The sequence below is a fragment of the Arachis ipaensis genome, chromosome B9 (genome assembly GCF_059453495.1).
Source record: "Arachis ipaensis isolate K30076 ecotype BB chromosome B9, ASM5945349v1, whole genome shotgun sequence".
Taxonomy (NCBI): Eukaryota; Viridiplantae; Streptophyta; class Magnoliopsida; order Fabales; family Fabaceae; genus Arachis; species Arachis ipaensis.
Genome location: NC_142444.1, coordinates 5331781 through 5353029, shown reverse-complemented (window position 1 = coordinate 5353029; position 21249 = coordinate 5331781). Strand labels below are relative to the sequence as shown.

General features: G+C 38.1%; 2 protein-coding genes across 5 annotated transcripts; both read left to right on the top strand.

Moving 5' to 3' along the window:
* The first annotated feature begins 436 nt into the window (after nucleotides 1-436).
* LOC110267101 (putative LRR receptor-like serine/threonine-protein kinase At1g05700) lies at nucleotides 437-14246 on the top strand. Of its 4 annotated transcripts, none has more exons than XM_088499950.1 (13): nucleotides 437-769; nucleotides 957-1512; nucleotides 1934-2445; nucleotides 3970-4105; nucleotides 4247-4318; nucleotides 4581-4652; nucleotides 4764-4844; nucleotides 4950-5092; nucleotides 5584-5693; nucleotides 7097-7223; nucleotides 7730-7792; nucleotides 7893-8082; nucleotides 13614-14246. In XM_088499950.1, exons 1-13 carry the CDS (start codon nucleotides 625-627, stop codon nucleotides 14002-14004), a joined length of 2598 nt encoding a protein of 865 aa, XP_088356076.1. In that variant the 5' UTR covers nucleotides 437-624; the 3' UTR covers nucleotides 14005-14246. The 4 variants fall into 4 exon arrangements, with proteins under 4 accessions (XP_088356076.1, XP_088356077.1, XP_088356074.1 ...); XM_088499951.1 differs by having other exon boundaries at nucleotides 438-769; nucleotides 5587-5693; XM_088499948.1 differs by having other exon boundaries at nucleotides 439-769; nucleotides 5452-5693.
* A 2725-nt stretch (nucleotides 14247-16971) lies between these two features.
* On the top strand, nucleotides 16972-17862 carry LOC148543583 (uncharacterized). The gene has a single exon (XM_088498579.1). The coding sequence runs from the start codon at nucleotides 16972-16974 to the stop codon at nucleotides 17860-17862; it is 891 nt and encodes a 296-aa protein (XP_088354705.1).
* Nucleotides 17863-21249: the final 3387 nt, after the last annotated feature.

Genomic DNA, 21249 nt, shown 5'->3' with positions numbered 1-21249 from the left:
ATTTGCCTTATTCAGTATTCATTAATTATTGCGATAATTAGTTAATGCTAAATAAGACAAATTTTGGCTTTTTTTTTTGTCTACCTAGCATTACTCCGCAAATTAATGTCTACGGTCTACCGTTAGGTTGACCACGAATGAAATAAAGGGGCAAATAAATTTATAACGATAGAAACTTACATCTGCAATCTGTATGTTAGTTTCATGGAGATATCTACACTCTAATAGTATGTAGATCACTATTAATTAATGATGATCACGACTGCCACCCACTTCCTTAATTTCTTCGTAGACGACTTGGACTATTTCATGGTCAACACTCCCAAATTCAAATGGCAATGAACCTTTATAACAAATATTTACTCTTATTATACGAGTAGATATTTTCTTAATGGAGTGGAAACTCAATTGCAGTTGACTTCACCTGAAGTTAATAGTTGAGAATTGTTAAATAAAAATTTAGTCAAATTAGTTGAATATCTGACGACTCTCGGCTATCAACTTCACGTGAACTCGACTGCAACTGAGTTTCCACCATTTGTGGCTATATATATATATATGGCGCGCGGTCGAGTTTAGTTGAAATCGATCACCAAATTCTGGCCGGTCTGACCTGCAAATTCTATGGTTCTTGTTGGCGCATTATTGTGGTCAAGCATGGAGAGAGCAATAATACACTGGATTCTGGTTTTAACCTTATGTGCTTTCCTTATACTCGTTAAAGGAGCAGTAGCTGCTATGGCATCCAGTACTGCTGCTAATGCTCCAGGTCTCGAGACATCAGTTCCATCTCTCTATACTTTATAATGCTTGAGATCATCATCGTAATAATTAAATAGCATTTTGTTAGTTAATCATGAAAATTAACTAAATTATAAACCTATTTATTCTAAAGATATATATACAGTTGTATATAAATAATTATATCCTAACACATTATCGTTCATATTTGGTAGGGTTCATCACGATTGATTGTGGATCGAACAGAGAATACTTGGACAAAGGAACTGGAATTTGGTACGAGAGCGATAAAAAATTTGTAGAAACAGGAGAGAATTGGAAAGTAGCAGGGAGTTCGAATTTAAACGATCCATACTTTGGGAAAGCGTCGAGAACGGCAAGATGCTTTCCGGAAGGAGTGAGGAACTGCTACACTCTGATGAGAGTGCCACAAAAACAAAGGTATCTAATTAGGGCGATATTCATATATAACAACTATGATGGCAAAAATCAAAACATGACATTTGATATTCATCTTGGAGTGAATCTGTGGGACACAGTGAGTCTTGATTCTGAGACTTATTGGTCTTTCACTGAGATTATATACACTCACACCAGTGACTCCATACAAATTTGTCTTGTAAAAACTGCCCAATCCACTCCTTGCATTTCTTCTTTGGAACTACGCCCTTTGAGTAGCTCTGTTTATGCTCTCAACTCAACCACCAATTCACGGCTACTGTTGTATTTACGGACTGACATTGCCTCCCTTGACGCACCTGAGTATGTCAGGTAATCAATGCCGCATGCCTTTTTTGTTGATGAAATTCAGGTGTAATCGACTTTACGTGAAGTTGATAGCTAAGAGCTGTTAGATGAAAATTTAGTTAAATCAGTTAAATCATCTAATAGCTCTCAGATATAAACTTTACGTGAAGTCGACTGCACTTGAGTTTCCACTTTTTTTGTTATTACTATTTAAAAAATGGTGAAAACTCAGTTGCAGTCAACATCAAGTTGATATTTGAAAACGGTTAGATGATTTGATTGATTTAACTAAATTTTCATCTAATTTAAAGTTGACTGCAGATGAGTTTTCACCTTAAAAAATTTAAACCGTAATTTATTGGTTGGACCCGTAAACTAATAAAGTAGTAATTTGACGAGCTTGAAGTTCTGATGACAACTATGTTGTTTGTGAAAAAATTGTTAGGTACAAAGATGATGTATATGACCGGATTTGGCGTTATGATCGCGATGTAGATAGTTGGCAAAGCTTGGAATTAGATAACTACTCAACCGCCATCGATATTGGAAGCAATAATAAATCTGATTCTTATAAAGTGCCGTCCAAAGTAATGAGGAGTGTTGCAACATCAGAGAGTGTTTCTGATGCCTTGGAATTTAGTTATAGCACTGTGCTTGGAATCGAACTTGAAAACTCTAGCGAGTATTATACATACTTCCACTTTGCTGAAATTGAGCAACTTGGGGTTGGAAAAAAAAGAATAATTGACATCACCCTTAACTCGCAAAGCATTCTCTCAGAACCTTTGGTTCTTGAATACTTGAAACCAGTCACTGTTAGTTCTGCATATACAGCACATGGTGATATTAATGTTAGCATTAGTGCAACTTCAGGATCAGAAGCTCCCCCAATCCTCAACGCCCTTGAGATCTATCGGTTCGTACCGGAAATTGATTTCCCAACTGACGCAAAAGACGGTATGAAATTACATCGAGTAAACTTTTTTCTTTTGATAAGGTTAGAGAAACAAAAAAATAAAAAGTATAAATCTCTTATTTAATATTCATAATTTTTAATAATAATTAATAAATATTAAATACTACAATTTTTTATTATTTTTTTTATTAATTCTTTTTTATTAAATAATTTTTATTTTTTTACATATATATTTAATTACAATAACAAATATTAAAGTACTAACAATATTAAGTATTATTTATTGAGGAGTGTTAGGAAATCAACAACTTTTGTATTTTATAATCATCAATTAGCCATAATAGTATTTTTAATGATGTGAGATTATATTCAATGGTGGGAGATCACTCATTTTTCTTTTGATGGTTAAGTGTTGGCCACAAAATACAAAAGTTTCTAGCCTCCTAGACTTTCTCTTATTTTTAATTAGGGTGTGTATGGCCCGGCCCGATCCGAAGACCTGGCCCGGTCCCGAACACTTTAGAGGCTATTTTGGTGTGATTTCACCGGGTTTAGAACGGGTAAGGGTCTCAAAAATAGACTCGGTCATTATTTCGGGTCGGGTCCGGGCCATGACTTGAGTCACTCGAAGTCGGTCCGGTAGCCCGGTCATCATACACAATTAATATTTTGTGTTATTAGTGATGGATGATAGCTATTCTTATGTGGAATTTAAGTATTGTAAACCTTAATATTATAGTTATTATAAGACTATAAGTTAATATTTTATGTTTAAAATGCATAAGATTTTAGACTAATGCATAATATTGTGTTATTTATATTGATTTAAATATTTGGTGTTATTAGACAATATTAGTATTGATTATGGTTATGCTTTAATTTTAGAGAATAGTTGGTTATTGTTATATTTTTCTAAGGGAATTTTACCATGTGAAATAATGGTTGGAGTCTTGAAAATTTGGATATTTTCACATGCTAGTTTATAAGAAGGTATCAAGGTAATGTAATGTTAACGGCCCGGTTTTCACCCAGTGTTTACCCGGTATAATCGTGACCCGAAAGTGTATAGGTTTCATCGGGTTTAGGACCGAGTTTGGGTCTAATAAATAGGTCCGGTATATATTTCGGGCCGGGTCTGGGTCACATCAAATCCGGTTTCACCCGACCCATGCACACCCCTATTTTTAATCATAATATTTAAGTTAAATATTTAAGCTTTTTCCTTGTGATTTTTTTTTAGATAAGAACAAAAATCAATAAAATCATAATTGTAATAGTTACAGGAGTGATTTTAGTAATTTAATAGTAAAAAAGTAGCAAAAGAATAAGAGAAAGATAACAATAATAATTATTATTATTATTTAAAGAAATAATCTTAATTAGAGAACAAAAATAGAATGAAGTAATAAATGTTAAAAATAAAAATAAGATATTTTAAATAATAATCATAACTAAAATTTAACCAAAATGTTAAGGATTAAACCAGTAATTTATCCTAATATTAATATTTTTTACCACCATTGCCTGAATTCTATTTATGTATTTATTGTATGGATTGCATTTAGTGTCTGCAATAGAGGACATAAAAAGCGTTTACCAAATTACAAAGTTGAATTGGCAAGGTGATCCATGTCGTCCTACACAGTTTACATGGGAGGGTCTCAATTGTACCTCACACAAAAATGCAAGGATCAAATCTTTGTGAGTTCTAGGCTTATTAGCTTTGAGAAATATACAAGATAACAATGAAAGTTTCTTTAATTTCCATGTATAAATTTATATGTTAATTTAATATTTGCACTTTTTTTAATTTATTACCACTAAATTGTAAATCACGAGCAGGAACCTTAGGTCAAGCAAATTGAGTGGGCAGATAAATATTTCGTTCTCATATTTTACAGAACTAGAACTTTTGTGAGTATAGAACTAGAATTCTTATGTATACAGAAGCAAGTTTTGGGGCAATAAGTTACTTATTTTTCTCACAAATTAAAGTATTGGAAACATTTCAAGTGTACCGGGAGTACCGGTACTACAGTTATTTTAACCGTTGATCTGAATTATAAAAAATATATATAATATATATTAATTAAAATCAACGGTTAAAACAATTGGTGCACCGGTACTCCTCGATGTACTTGAAATGTTTCCTAAAGTATTACTATATATGTTTCAGGGATTTGTCTGACAATAAGTTGGAAGGACCTGTGCCTGAGTTTTTAGCAGAGTTGCCGAAATTAAAAGTTCTGTAAGTTTATAAAATTTTAAAAAATATAAAAATAATTTATATTTAAGAAAAAAAAATATTTATATATGGACTTGATAAGTGAGATTAAATTGTATATCATTATCTTTGCAGTAATTTAACTAAGAACAAGCTTTCAGGTTTAATTCCTGAGGCTCTATTGAAGAAGGCAGATAATAAGTCTTTGCAATTAAGGTACTTTTTATAATTTATGGGTTTAATTTCCCTTTCTAAGTTGGTTAGTAATTTATGTATATATGTAATAACTAAAGTCATGGCACCCCTGAAATCCCTTTTCAGTGTGGCTGATAATCCTAATCTATGTATGAAATATTCATGCAATAAGAAGAACATTTTTGTACCACTTATTGCATCACTTCCAGCTTTAATTGTCATCCTTTTCATTGTCCTTGGATTTTGGATATCAAAAAGAAGACAGAAAGGTAAGATCGAATCCTCCTTTATAGTAGTTAATAACAAATGATATTGTTGCAATGAAATAATATTCAATTTGCATGTTTATATTATTGCAGTGTATTACATATATCTTTAGAATTATATTTATCAAAAGAATCATATATATTCAAGCGTTTGACAATTTTGTTTTCAAAATTATACAGTTTTACTTTTTGGTTAAGAAACTTTAAAATAAATAATCCTCGCTGGATTATCTACAATAATTATATTATAAATTTTAAATTTAATTATTCTATCGGTTCTTATAATTTTATCAAATTTTCAATTAAGTTTTTACATTACATTTTTTTTTTCATATTTATATTATGTCCTTGTACATTAAAAGGTCCAACTCTATATATCCCCACCAAAGACAAGTTGGATTCTAGAAAAGAAGTATGTTTGGAGTCAAAACAAAAAGCATTCAATTATACTGAGATTCTGAATATTACTGATAACTTCAAAACAATAATTGGAGAAGGAGGATTCGGAAAAGTTTATCTTGGCCTTCTACAAGATCACACTCAAGTTGCCGTCAAATTGCTTTCGGTATCTTCCAGACAAGGCTACAAAGAATTCCAATCAGAGGTTAGTATGGCTGTTAAAATAGTCTAAATTCATCGGGCCAACCCGTTTATCCGTTTAAATGGGCGGACTTTGCCTCTAAAATTAAGCCCGTTTAAATTTCAGACTAAACAGACTGAGCCGGATTAACCCGAAAAAAATGACGGGTTAAACGGGCTAGTCCGCGGGTTAAATGAGTGGCCCATTAAATTTTTTTTTATATTTAAAAAAAATAGCACTTTTAGCTAATATTTCTTCCGATCTGACCCATCAATTAAAAAAAATATTATTTTTTAATGGTTTTTGACCTAAAAGTGGTATTTTTTATCAAAAATATTTTTCAAAAATAAAATAAAATAATAAACGGACTGGCCCGTTTATCCCATCGAATTGACCATAAACGGTCCGGGTTAGAAAATTCTAGCCCGCAAATAAAGCGGACTTAATGGGTCGGGCCTAAATGGGCTGGGCTAGCCCGTTTGATAGCCCTAAAGGTTAGTTTATCAACTCCTTTTTAAATGGAGCAAAATAACAACAATCTGATAATGCTAAAGTAGACCAAAAAAAATAATAAACTTATTTTATTTAATATTTATTAATTATTTTTGACTGATCTTAATTCAATTTTTTTAGTTATTAAACATTTTCAAATAAACTACCTATGAGTACAATTAATTGTCATTGTAAGTTTGTAACAGTCCAATAATAAAGATGTAAGATTCAATTTAATTCCCAAATGGATTAAATTATGTCGTTATATTTAGCCCATTGAGATCTAATGATCAAATTAAGTCTCTTAAAGCCAATGAGTTATAGTTCAAATGACATAGTCTCCCCATACTCAAAAGGTTGCGGCTTCGAGTCTCCTATTTTTGGTAAAAAAAAAAAAAATCAAGTCTCTTAAAAAACAAATTAAGTTCAACATTTTTTGTGTCACGTGAGCTATACAAAGCCTACAATTACATTTAGTAAAAAAATAAATAAATTATTTGAGTGAAAAAAATATTTTTATTAAAAAAATAAATTATTTTAAAAAAAAACCAACAATACCTTACCTTTTAAAAAAGACAAAAACAAATAGCGTTTTAAATATTTAAAAACTCCTTTAAAAAAAATCTTATCAAATATGAAATAATTTTTGTTTATTAATTTTTTAAAATAAAAATAAATAAATATTTTTTTTAAAAATCAATCCAAACTCACTATTAACTATGCATATAAGTATTTTCTATTAACTAGATTAATAATATAACAGAAGCTAAGGATTAACTTTATTCACGAAGAACTATTGTTTTTAGGAATCAAAGATCCAAAGTAGTTATCGCATAAAATTTCAAGAACAAAGTATTTGATGAGTCTTATATATCCTGAAAAAAAATAATATTTTGATGAATAATCTCAAAATGTATTTTAATTTTGAAATGCAGGTAGAACTCCATAGTAGTATTCGTCATAGGAACTTGGTGTCCCTCGTTGGCTATTGTGATGAAGGAGAGATTAAAGCACTGATTTATGAATACATGGCAAATGGAAATCTCCATCGACATTTATCAAGTACATACCACATTTTATAATGTTTCCTTGTACATTGTTTGGAAAAAATTATAGTTCTAGTCTCTAACATTTTGATTAAATTTTAGTTTTGTTTTTAACATTTAAAACGTTATATTTTTTATCTCAAATATTTTATTTCGTTCTATTTTAATTCTATAATTAAAACTAAATTTTTCTTTTAAAAATATCTTTTTATATTATTATCTTCTTTTTTTTTTATTCTATTATTTTTACTTTCAAATTGATACAACTACTACTATACCAACTACAACTACGATTTTTGTTGTTACTTAAAAAAATCATAACAAAAAATGATATTTTTAAAAGAAAAATTTTTATTTTGTCCAAAAAACTAAAATAAAATAAAATAAATAAGATGTTTAAGATAAAAATAAAACACTTTAAAGATTAGAAATAAAATTTATACTTAACCTAAATATTAATTAAAAACTACAATAAAACGTTGCCTTACATTTTTATTTAAGCCATTCCTATTCCATGTGCAGAGCAACATCCAAATGTGTTGAAGTGGGATGAGAGACTTAATATTGCAATTGATGTGGCGAATGGTATGTGTTTTTCAACTATATATATAACATTATTATATTTTTATTAGTTGTCATGGTTCATAATGTTTCTTACACGTGTGAATTTGTTATGAACTTTCAGGACTAGATTATTTGCATAATGGTTGTAAGACACCTATTGTACATAGAGATTTGAAGACTTCAAACATATTACTAGATAAGTGGAATCATGCCAAGATATCTGATTTTGGTCTTAGCAGAGCTTTTCCTAATGATGATGATTCTCACATATCAACTCGCCCTGCTGGCACACCAGGCTACATTGATCCAGAGTAAGCAATAGTTTTTTTTTTTTAGCGAAGAGTTCAACACAACGAGTAGAGCAAAAAGTGTAGTAAAATAGTATTAAACAAAATAAAATCAACAGAACAAAAAGTAAAATGTAGATATTTTTTTGTTATCTTTGGCATTGTTATCAATAATAAAAGGAGTCTGCACCTAACTACTCTTTATAGTTAAAAAAAGACAAGTTGATAATCTTCTCAACCCCTTTTCCTTTATTCTGAAAAATTCTCCGGTTCCATTCCAACCATAGGTTCCAAATGATCGCACAGAAGCACACCATCCATCTCTTACACTCTTGTTTTGTTTTTGAGTTCTCAGTCCAACTTTGGAAGTGTTCCTTTACTGTACCTGGACAAGCCCATTGCATTCTAACATATGATAACCAAGCACACCAAACCTGTCAAGAAAAGCTACAACAAAAAAATATATGGTGGCCATATTCAACACCATTGTTACATAAAACACATAGAGTATCTTCTTGGTGAATGACCCAAGCCGACTCAGTCTCTCCTTCGTATTGACTCTGCCAATCAGGGCAAACCAGACAAACAACTCTACTCTGGGTGGGACAAGGCCTTTCCAAACAGTCCTTATGAAACTGTAGCTTGATATATCTTCCGAGACCATTTTCACCTGCAACACCTGCACAAATGAGTTAGTAGAGAAAATTCCTTGTTTATCATACTTCCATACAACTCTATCCTCTCTCCCAATATCAAGTTTAACCAGCCTCAGAGTGTGGTGAAGTTGGTTCACTAAATCCAACTCCCATTGGAATAATTTTCTCCTCCACTGGAAATTCTATATCCAAGCTACCCCATCCCAAAACCCACAATCCCCTATCATTGACCCTGTTTGGTTTGAAACTGAGAAGAGCCTTGGAAAGCAGTCTTTCAAAGAACCTCCGTAAATCCAGACATCCTCCCAAAACCGAGTTCGTCTCCCATCACCCACCTCCATGGATAACCCAGTAATCATCTTCTACCTGACTTCTTGATTCTTATACTGTAGCTGACAAATATCCTTCCACGGGCCTCTTCGAATAAGTAGTTCTTTGGATGATAGGAGCTCATTTGGATTCAGGTTGTTACAGGAACAGACAACCTTCTTCCATAACGGACACTCCTCTTTAGAGAACCTCCACCACCATTTAAACAGCAGAGCTGAATTTCGTATCATGGCATCCCCAACCCCTAATCCACCTAGCTTTTTAGGAGTTTGAACCACTTTCCACTTAACCAAAGCCATACCACTCTTACCATCCTCTTTACTCTATAGAAATCTCCTCTGTAAGGAAATTAGTTTCTCTGCAACAGCCTTTGGCATCTTATACACGCTCAGATAATAAACCGGTAGGCTATTTAACACAGCTTTGATAAGTACCAAGTTATCGTCCTTATTGAGGATCTTGGCCTTCCAGAGGCTAAGCTTCTCCTCCACTTTGTCTATTACTGGCTTCCACGTCTTAACCATCTTTGGGTTTGCTCTTAGCGAGATGCCCAGATATTTAACTGGTAGATTGGCTTGCTTACATCCCAACACACTGCACATACGTTGTACCCACTGCTCATCACAGTTAACAGGGATCAAGCTAGATTTATCAAAGTTAATACTTAAACCTGACATCAACTGAAAGCATCGAAGCAGCCTCCTGTAGTTCTTAATTGTCTCTTCCTCAGGAGGGCAGAACAAGACAGTATCATCTGCAAACTGTAGGTGCGACAGCTCAATATAATCTCTCCCAACCAACAACAGCGATATGCGACCGTTTCTCACAGCTTCTCCAATCATCTTATGTAGGATATCAACAACAAGTACGAAGAGAAAGGGGGACAGAGGATCCCCTTGCCGCAGTCCCCTTTCCATCTTGAATGGCTTGGACGGCGAGCCATTTATCAGTACTGACATAGAAGACGTGCTCACACACTCCATAACCCACCCCCTCCATCTTTGACCAAAGTCCATCTTCTGTAAGACAAGGTCTACAAAACTCCACTTGACTCTGTCATATGCTTTCTGGAAATCAAGCTTTATTACTGCTGCTTCCTTCTTCCTCTGTTTGATCCACTGAACCGTTTCGCATGCAATTTGAGCCCCGTCATGAATCTTCCGACCCTTAACAAAAGCACTCTGTGTCTCACCTACTAACCCTAGCATAACACCTCTCATTCTCCTAACCAGCATCTTCGAAATTACCTTGTATACACATCCCACCATGCTAATCAGACGCAGATCTTTGATTTTCTTAGCACCAGTAAACTTGGGGGCTAATGCCACCCACGTGACATTAGCATCAAGCGGCAACCTTGAAGATTGGAAAAAGTCCAGTACCGCTGCCATGAAATCCGAACCTATATCAGTCCAACACTTCTTTATGAAATTCATGTTGTAACCGTCACATCCTGGAGCCTTGGACGATTCACAATCCCACACTGCCTCTTTAACCTCCTCAGGTGACGGTAGCATCTCTAAAGCAATAGAATCCTCCTCGCTAATCCTTTCCACCAGACCATCTCTGAACCCCACCCCAGGAGACCTCTCTTGATGATATAAGTCTTTATAAAACTCCCTGATGGCAAGCTTAATCCTAACTTGATTCCTTATCAATCTTCCATTAATAATTAGAGTATCAATACTATTATTTCTCCGTTTTGCAGAAGCTAGGTTGTGGAAGTGCCTTGTATTTTTATCCATGTCCCTCGCATGCCTCGACCTTGACATCTGCTTCCAATGTAGTTCTTTCCTCACATACCATTTCTCGCAGCAAGTAACTAGCGCCTTTCGTCTTGCTTCTACTGTCCTATCATAGCTCCCATTACCAACCATGTCATCAATCTTCTGAATCTCTTCCTCAAACTTCAAAATTTTCTTGTCCATATCACCAAAGTTGTCTCTATGCCATCTCCCCAAAGGAACCATCAACGCCCTCAGTTTATCGGTGAATGGTATCTCACCTAGCCCTCTCCATTCCGCCTTGACCATCCTTAAAAATCTTTCATAAGTAAACCATGAATCCAGACTTCGGAACGGCCTTGGTCCGTCTCTCAGCCTCTTCTCTTCTACTATGATATGGCAATGATTTGACAAACCCCGTGGACCACTTTTCAGGCGTGTCTCCGAAAATGCCTCAATAGTTAATACAATAAAGTGATAAAGAAATTAATTAAAAATAAATTCCAATCATTTGCTCACACTTAAATTTCATCAAACTCATGGGAGTTAGTTAATCATGTGACTATATATTTAATCAAGTATTTTTTAATTTTTTTTTACTGAAGATAGGGAGAGTCGAATCCGCGACCTCTTAGGTGAGTATAAGGAGACTATGCCATTTGAGCTATAACTCATTGACAAATAACAACAACAACAACAACAACAACAACAACAACAACAACAACAACAACAACAACAACAACAACAACAACAACAACAACAACAACAACAACAACAAAGCCTTGTCCCACTAGGTGGGGTCGGCTATATGAATCAAACGACGCCATTGTGCTCTGTCATGTATCATGTCTACAGAGAGACCGTTTACATGTAGATCTCGTTTGACCACCTCATAGATGGTCTTCTTAGGTCTTCCTCTGTCTTTCGCCCCTTGTCCATTTTTCATCTCATCCACCCACCTGACTAAGTGTTCTATCGGTCTTCTTCTCACATGTCCAAACCACCTGAGACGCGATTCAACCATCTTTTTCACAATGGGTGCTACTCCAACTCTCTCCCGGGATAATTTTTACAATTAATGCAAAATTTCCGGTCGACTCTCCTTAACAAGAAGAAGTCGATTTGAGAGCTTGTCATGCCACTCTTATAGGTTATAAGATGTTCGTCTCTCTTTTTAAAACATGTATTTACGATGAGAAGATCAAAGGTTGAGAAAAAGTCCAAAATAGTTTTACCATCGGCATTGATCACCCCGAAACCATGACCTCCGTGAATTCTCCCATACCCAGTCACTTCTCTCCCAACATGGCCATTTAAATCTCCTCCTAAGAAAATCTTATCTCCCAAAGGTATGTCTTGAACCAAACTCTCTAGATCCTCCCAAAACCTTATCTTGTGTTGTTCGTTCGAACCCACTTGCGGTGCATAGGCGCTAATCACATAGAAAGCACCTCCCTCCACCACAAGTTTGATAGAGATGATCCGATCTCCCACGCTCTTGACATCCACTACTTCCTTCTTCCACTGCTTATCCACAATAATTCCAACCCCATTCCTATTCTTCACCTTTCCTATATACCAAAGTTTGAAACCAGAAGTATCCAACTCCCTAGCTTTTGCACCAACCCATTTTGTTTCTTGTAGGCACATAATGTTAATCTTCCTCCTTGTAATGGTGGCCACCACCTCCATGAACTTTCCTGTTAGAGCGCCTATGTTCCATGTCCCAAATATCAACCTTCTGTCGCTCTGACCTTTACCTTTTACTTTGTGAACTAGCTTATTTACCCTCGTCCGTTCACGAAAATGCGAGGACCCTTGCTTATTTAACACTACATCCGGGCACCGATGCAGCGGCTCTTGCTCATTTGACACCGTACTCGAGCCATACAGCGTGTTGCTTCCGGGCAACAACCTAGCTTTAGCGCAATAATGTCTTTGATTCATGTTATGGAGATTCGACTATATTTTTATGTTGGTTGTCGAAAAGCTAACACACAACCATCCTCCTTTATCCGGATTTGGGACCGGCTATGTACTGCAAGTGTAACATAGACAGAGTTCTATAACTCATTGACAATCAAGTAATTTAATTAATTCTATTGAATTTTGTCACTATTTAGTTATATGATTTTTATCCGATACATAGCTTGTCTAGCTAGGAAGTATTTTATTTAGACAATTGTTTCGGTATTGTTTGAATTTAAAAATTAGAGAATAAATTACCTTGTCGTGAATTATGGTATGATAATGCATAAAATGAGTCTTCTTAAATATTTTATTTGAATATAAAGATATCATATATAATTAATTAAATTGAATTCTAAATAATTAATTTATGGCATTATTTAATTTCTACTTTTATAGAACATAAACATTGATAAATAGTTAAATAATAGAATATGTTTAATACGTTTCCAAAAGTTTAATTTTTTGTCTAAACTTTAACTATGAATTGTATTAATTGTTAAAAAAAGTGAGAACGAGCACTAGAAAACAAATTTTGTATTGGAATTATATAAAATGTTATATAAGATATTTATAGAGATTTTTCCGACTACTATCATAAATACTATATATCATCGATTAACTACTCAAATAAGTATTATATTACTAACATCCAACCACACATCATAATTAAATACTTAAGCTTCTAATATTCTAATATTAATAAAAGATGTAATTATTTTATTTGTTAAAAATATATAAAATAGACCTATTAATATTATATAATAATACATATAAGAGAGAGTACAATAATCATGGTTAGAGTTATTAATATATATGTATATGTTAATAGTCACTTAAAATTGTTTATTAATTGTTTGTTCATATAATTAAATAGGTTTCATAGGGTTGGATACTTGAATAAAAAGAGCGACGTTTATAGCTTGGGAATAATTCTGCTTGAATTGATGACGGGTGAAGCTGCAATCATAGTAAGAGATGATGGTGCCATTCACATACTTGAATGGGTTAGGCCCATACTTGAAAGAGGTGATGATATTCAAAACATTGTTGATTCAAGATTGTTGCAACAAGGAGACTTTAATGTTGACTCTTTAAGGAAAGTTTTTGAGATTGCCTTGTGTTGTACAAGAGTTGCAGCTCAAAGACCAGACATAAGTCAAGTCCTTTTAGACCTAAAAGATTTCTTATTTCTTGAAATGGTTAGCATTGCACCTCACATGTCTATGCAACTTGAAACTGATGAATTTTCTCTTGTAGGAAGGTAATAATAATAATAATTACATATCAAAATGTACAAAACCACATATAGAAGGGTCCTTATTAATTTATGTACTTTATGGTTTAGGGTTTAATTATTATTAGTTATATATATTATCTCTAAATGTAAACTTGTACAAGATATTGAATGTATTCTTAAACTTGTTCGCGTACTTGAATATGTTATAACTATAGTTGAAAGAGATACTACTCAATGGATTTGATATAGGATTATTTATATATCTGTATTTAATCGGTTAAGTTTTGAAGAGAGATTATTTTATAAGATAATATTAAAATTTTTATGATTAATTAGAGTTCAATATTTATTATTATTTTTTTAAATAAAAATAGAACTTTAATAGACAAAAATAAACCTATATAAATTCATGTTTGTTTTTTTTTAAAAAAAAAAACTTTTATGAAATTGTAAATAATTTTAGAGATTATTGTTGTCTTCCACTTCACCAATTATATTGTAGCTCAGTCAGACATATACCAAATATTCGTGGATCTAAGGTAGCATTTATTTTTAAAGACTGAGACTGAGATTGAAGAATTAGAATCTAGTATTGTATTTAATGATCAAAGACTGTAATTAAAATTTTAATTCTAAGATTTAAATTTTCAGTCACTTTAATATTTTTAAAAAATAGGGACATAGAAAATTAAAATTTTTTAAGATAGAAATTGAAAGTTTAATAATATTACTTTTCAAAAATACTTATTTAACCTTTTAAATTTTAAATTTATTCTTCAATCTCTATATTTATCTTAAATTAAACATAATACTAAGACATAACTCAATCTAATATATTTTATATCAAATACAATACAAAAATTTAATCTAATCTCTATTTCTCAATCTCTCGGTCTCCAGTTTCTTAGTTTTTATCTCCCTCTCAAACACAAACCTAAAAAAAATGTCTATCTTAGATATAGATAATCCGACAATCATCACATATTATTGTCCTTACTTATTGCAACTTGAAATCTGTTACGGATCCGGTCCACCGTCCCGGATCCAAGACCGAACCAAACACCGGTTCCCCGGGTCCAACCCGTTCTCCTCTTCTAGAAGGCCCGAAAACGGCATTCTCAGATTCCTAACCAACTTTCGGATTCAAACGTCTCCCTTATCTTAGCCAAATAAGATAAGATAAGACATTCACCATCACCTATAAATAAAGGGCCCAGGTCCCTTCAGGTATTCATTCATTCCACACACCCTATACCTCTCAGATCCATTCTGACTTGAGCGTCGGAGTGTCTTTGCAGGTACCTCCCCCCATCGCTCCAGTCAAGTGATCCGGCATCCGCCTCGACCCGCAAGTTCCCGATCCATCTCTCAACCCATACCAGAGACATCTTGTACATTGGCGCCGTCTGTGGGGACCCTGCGCCAGCCGGGCCCGATGGGGGACGTCCTAGAGGAAACCCCCTCAAGCCAGGATGACTCTCAACCGATTAAACCAACCCCCGAGCACCGTGAAGTCACAAACCAAGCGAGAATAGCGAGTACTGTCCAAAACGCGAACGATCACGACGTCACGGACCGACGACATCCTGGGAAAGCCAGCGACAAAGCAGCGCAGATCATCCAGGATCTCTGCCTCCAGGTTCAGGAACTCGAAGGCAGGATAACCAATAAAGGAAAACACAACAACGAGCACGGAAGCCATGCAACCTCCAGATCAAGATCCCGCCACGGTAGGTCACCAACCCGACGACGCGATAGAAGAGACGGTCGCAGCTCATCACGCGATCACAGACACGAGAAATCGCCAGAACGGCGATACAACAAGAAACATAACCGCAACGCCTCTCGAGATCTGAGTTATCAACACTACTCAGACGAAGATCAGAGGGACCGAAACACCAAACGCACGAGAAACGACCATATAATAATGGGAGCTACACCCTTCACAGAAAGAATCCTAAGAGCAAAACTCCCCAAAGGCTTCGACAAACCTACCGATATGAAGTACGATGGAACTAAGGATCCCCAGGAACATCTAACGGCTTTTGAAGCCAGAATGAACCTAGAAGGAGCGGCCGACGCGGTCCGATGCAGAGCCTTCCCGGTAACCCTCCCCGGGCCAGCGATCAAATGGTTCAACGCCCTCCCAAACGGATCCATAGCCAGCTTCCACGATATTACACGAAAGTTCATGGCCCAGTTCACTACTAGGATCACTAAAGCCAAACACCCCATCAGCCTACTAGGGGTCACGCAAAAACAAGAAGAATCCACAAGAAAATACCTCGACCGCTTCAACGACGAATGCCTAACGGTCGACGGACTCACGGACTCCGTCGCAAGCCTTTGCTTGACCAATGGGCTAATGAACGAAGATTTTCGCAAACACCTCACCACCAGACCGGTATGGACCATGCATGAGATCCAGAACGTCGCCAAAGAATACATCAACGATGAAGAAGTCAGCCAGGTTGTCGCCGCCAACAAGCGGCAGCACGGCAACACCCAGCGCGGCAATTCGGCTTCTCACCAAAACCCAACACTCAAAGAGAATCAACGGGACCACCCCAGGCCGATTAGCCGACCACCGAGAATAGGCAAATTCTCTAATTACATGCCCCTAACAGCACCAATTACCGAGATATACCACCAAATAGCAGATCGAGGCATCATTCCGAAAGCCCGACAACCCAAAGAAAGGACAGGAGGCAACAAAACCCTTTACTGCGAATACCACCGAGGATACGGTCACAGAACACAAGATTGTTTCGACCTTAAAGACGCCCTTGAACAAGCCATACGAGACGGCAAACTCCCAGAATTTGCCAAAATCATCAGAGAACCGAGACGCGCGGAGAGAGACAGGTCGTCAGAAAAGGAAGGACGTAACCCGAGAACCCAAAGGCAACCCCCCAGGGAAAGCCCAGAGGAAGATCCGACCATCATAGTAAACGTCATCACAGGCAAGGACGTATCAAGCAAGTCAAAACTAACAATGAAGAAAGACCTCAAGGTAATGGCCGTAAGGAACCAAGTCCCAATCTCCGCGGCCGACAATACGATAACGTTCTTACCAGAGGACTGCCAACACGGCACCTCAGCCGAGGATGCCCCTTTCGTCATCTCAGCTAGAATCGGAACAGGACTCGTACGAAGGATACTGGTAGACACCGGGGCAGACTCAAACATCCTCTTTCGAGGAGCCTTCGATAAACTCGGACTCCACCACGACAACCTCCAAACACACCGCCACGGCGTCACAGGACTTGGAGACAACTTCCTCAAACCAGACGGCTCAATCACACTTCCCATCACCATAGGAACGAGCAGCCAGAAGAAGACAATCCTATCTGAATTCGTAGTCCTAAAAGACTCTACAGCCTATAACGTGATCCTCGGAAGAAAAACAATCAATGACTTCTCCGCAGTCATCTTTACCAAATACCTCCTTATGAAATTCAGAACCGACGACGGCTCCGTCGGCACCATCCACGGGGACCGAGAAGTTGTAGCCGAATGCGACAACACCAGCCTAGCCCTAAGGAAGAAATCCCGAGACGCGGCCGGAGTATTCCTAGCCGATCTGGATGCCCGACAAGACGGCCAACCCAGGCTAGAGCCAGAAGGGGATATGGAAAAACTACAAATAGGGCCAACCAAGGATGAATACACCTTCATTAATAGGAACCTCCCATATGACCTCAAAGAGGAGCTCTCTCAACTCCTGAAACAAAATAGAGACCTGTTCGCATTCACACCAGCCGACATGCCGGGAATAAACCCCGACCTAATGTCTCACCGTCTAGCCGTGGACCCCAAAGCTAAACCAGTAGCACAAAGGAGAAGAAAAATGTCACCGGACCGAGCCACCGAGGTTAAAAAATAAGTTAAAGCCCTACTCGAGGCCAACTTTATCCGGGAACTCCCCTACACGACCTGGCTAGCCAACGTCGTGCTAGTAAAAAAATCTAACGGGAAATGGCGAATGTGCGTCGACTACACGGACCTCAACAAAGCTTGTCCGAAGGACGCCTTCCCCTATCAAACATCGACGGATTGGTAGACGCTGCATCCGGTCACCGATACCTCAGCTTCATGGACGCATATTCCAGATACAACCAGATTCCGATGCACCGACCAGACGAAGAGAAAACAGCATTCATCACCCCAGACGGGACGTACTGCTACACAGTAATGCCCTTCGGTTTAAAAAATGCTGGAGCAACCTATCAAAGACTGGTTAACAAGATATTCCGAGACTTATCCGGTAACAAATTAGAAGTCTACATAGACGACATGCTCGCCAAGACCGAATCCGGCGAACAACTAACCGACGACCTCAAGGTCATAATGAACACCCTACGAAAGCACCAAATGCGACTCAACCCGGCAAAATGTGCCTTCGGAATGGAGGCAGGGAAGTTCCTCGACTTCATGATCACGCAACGCAGAGTTGAAGCAAACCCAGAGAAATGTCGCGCCGTCCTCGAGATGACAAGCCTCAAAAACCTTAAAGACATCCAAAGGCTCACCGGCCGACTGACGGCATTGTCACGCTTTCTCGGAGCTTCGGCCCAAAAAGCGACCCCTTTCTTCAAACTAATGAAAAAAGAAGCCCCTTTCAAATGGGAGACGGAATGTGAAGAAGCATTCGAACACTTCAAGAGGGTCCTAGCGGAACCACCAATCCTCGCCAAACCCTAAACAGGGGAAACACTCTACTTATACCTCTCCATAACGGAAGAGGCACTCGCAGCAGCACTCGTCCGTGAAAACGAGAAAAAGGAACAAAAACCCGTATACTTCATAAGCAAAGTCCTACAAGATGCTGAAGCTCGCTACTCACGCTTAGAAAAGCTAGCTTTCACACTCCTTACAGCCTCCCGACGCCTACGACAATACTTCCAATCTCATCCCGTGACGGTTCGAACCGACCAAGCGGTCAAACAGGTGTTGCAGAAACCCGACCTAGCGGGAAGAATGCTAGCGTGGTCCATCGAACTATCTCAATTCCAGATCAAATTCGAACCCCGAAATGCGATCAAAGCACAAGCTATGGCCGACTTCATCGCCGAGATGACCTCGGGAAAGCTCACCCCCGAATCATGGAAACTACATGTCGACGGCTCATCAAACTCCACCTACGGAGGCACCGGAGTCATACTCGAAAATCAAGACGGAATCACGATCGAACAGTCGGTACGATACGAATTTCCAGTATCAAACAACCAAGCAGAATACGAGGCCCTCTTGGCAGGCCTATCCTTAGCCCGGGAAGTCGGAGCAAAGGTCCTAAAAGTAAATACCGATTCACAGGTAGTCAGTTCCCAAATTAACAGAGACTACCAGACACGAGATCCCCTACTCCAACAATACCTCGCCAAGGTAAACAAACTAAGAGAAGAATTCGAACACGTCACCATACAGCACGTCCCTAGGGAACGAAACGCCAGAGCAGACCTACTCTCCAAGCTAGCTAGTACCAAACCCGGACACGGTAACAAATCGTTAATCCAGGAAGTCGTTAAGACACCCTCCGTGTCAACAACAACCAACGCTCACCTGACAATCTCAAACCAGGGATCTTGGACCTACCCGATCCTGCAATACCTCCTCGATGGAACACTGCCACCAGACCCTAAAGAGGAAAAACGAATAAAAAGGGAAGCCGCCAACTATACCGTTGTCGCAGGACAACTATACAAACGCGGATTCTCGTAACCCCTGCTCAAATGCATCGAACCCGAGAACACGGAGTACATACTCCGTGAAATCCACGAAGGCTACTGCGGTCACCACGTCAGAGGCAAGACTCTAGCCCAAAAAGTCATCAGAGCAGGCTACTTCTGGCCCACGGTTATCCGGGATTCCATAAAAATAGTTAAAAACTGTGACAAATGCCAAAGACACGCCAATATCCACCAAGCCGCGCCGCACCAGCTCAGCACCATATCGGCAGAACGGCCTTTCGGCACTTGGGGCATCGATCTCGTCGGACCCTTCCCTACGGCACCTGGCCAACTCAGATACCTCATCGTCGCCATAGACTACTACACTAAATGGATCGAAGTCGAACCCCTGTCCTCCATAACGGCATCCCAATGCCGAAAATTCCTCTGGCGTCAGATCATCACCCGATTCGGGATCCCCGAGATCGTTATCTCGGACAACGGAACCCAATTCACTGACAAAAAATTCAGAGAATTTTTAGAGGGGCTACGTGTATCCCACTGTTTCAGCTCGGTAGAACACCCCCAGATGAACGGACAGGTGGAATCCGCAAACAAAATAATCGTCAAAGGACTTAAAAAGCGGCTCGACGAAGCCAAAGGGCTATGGGCCGACGAACTCGGGTTGGTCCTATGGTCATACCGAACCACACCTCAAATGACAACGGGAGAAACACCTTTCCGACTAACATACGGTGTCGAGGCGGTCATCCCGGTAGAGATCGGAGACCCAAGCCCCAGGAAGACGGTCGGAGGTAACGACGAGGAAGCAGAACGAGACCTCATTGACGAAACCAGAAGCATAACCCATCTCAGGGAGCTAGCCCTAAAGCAAAGAATCAGCCTTAGATACAATCACGGAGTCATCCGGCGAGAATTCGCGGCCAACGACCTCGTCTTACGACGAAACGATATCGGCCCCCCGACCCCAGGAGAAGGGAAGCTCACCCCCAACTGGGAAGGACCATATAGAATCAAGGTTGTAATCGGAAAAAGAGCGTACAAACTCGAACGGCTCAACGGCGACGAAGTCCCGAGAACATGGAACGCCACCAACTTGCGACGATACTACACCTAGACCAACCTACAAAGGTCGCACCCTTGTCCTCATTTTTGTTTTTATACTTCTCCTACCAGTTTACAAATTCTAAGGTTTTATTTCCCATCTAAGTTTTAAACTCGGGTACTCTTTCCCGCCACCAACAGAGGGTTTTAACGAGGCCCAACCATCAATAAAAATTCCATTAGAACAGCTATTTCTATTTTCCTTAGTATCCCAAATACGGAACAAAAACGCGGCCGCAACTGGGGGACTGATCACCCCCCAGGCCCAAACACGCGGATATCCACAAAAGAACCCGACCAAACGACGGTCCGAGGAAACAAACGAAATACACACGAAATAGCCTAAAACGGAATACATGATAGGCCCGGACGGCCCAAAAAAAAAAACCACAACGGAACATACAAAAGGCCCGAACGGCCAATAAGTACCATTAAAACGAAAATAAAGTGTTCCAAAATCAAAATACACGGCCCTCGGC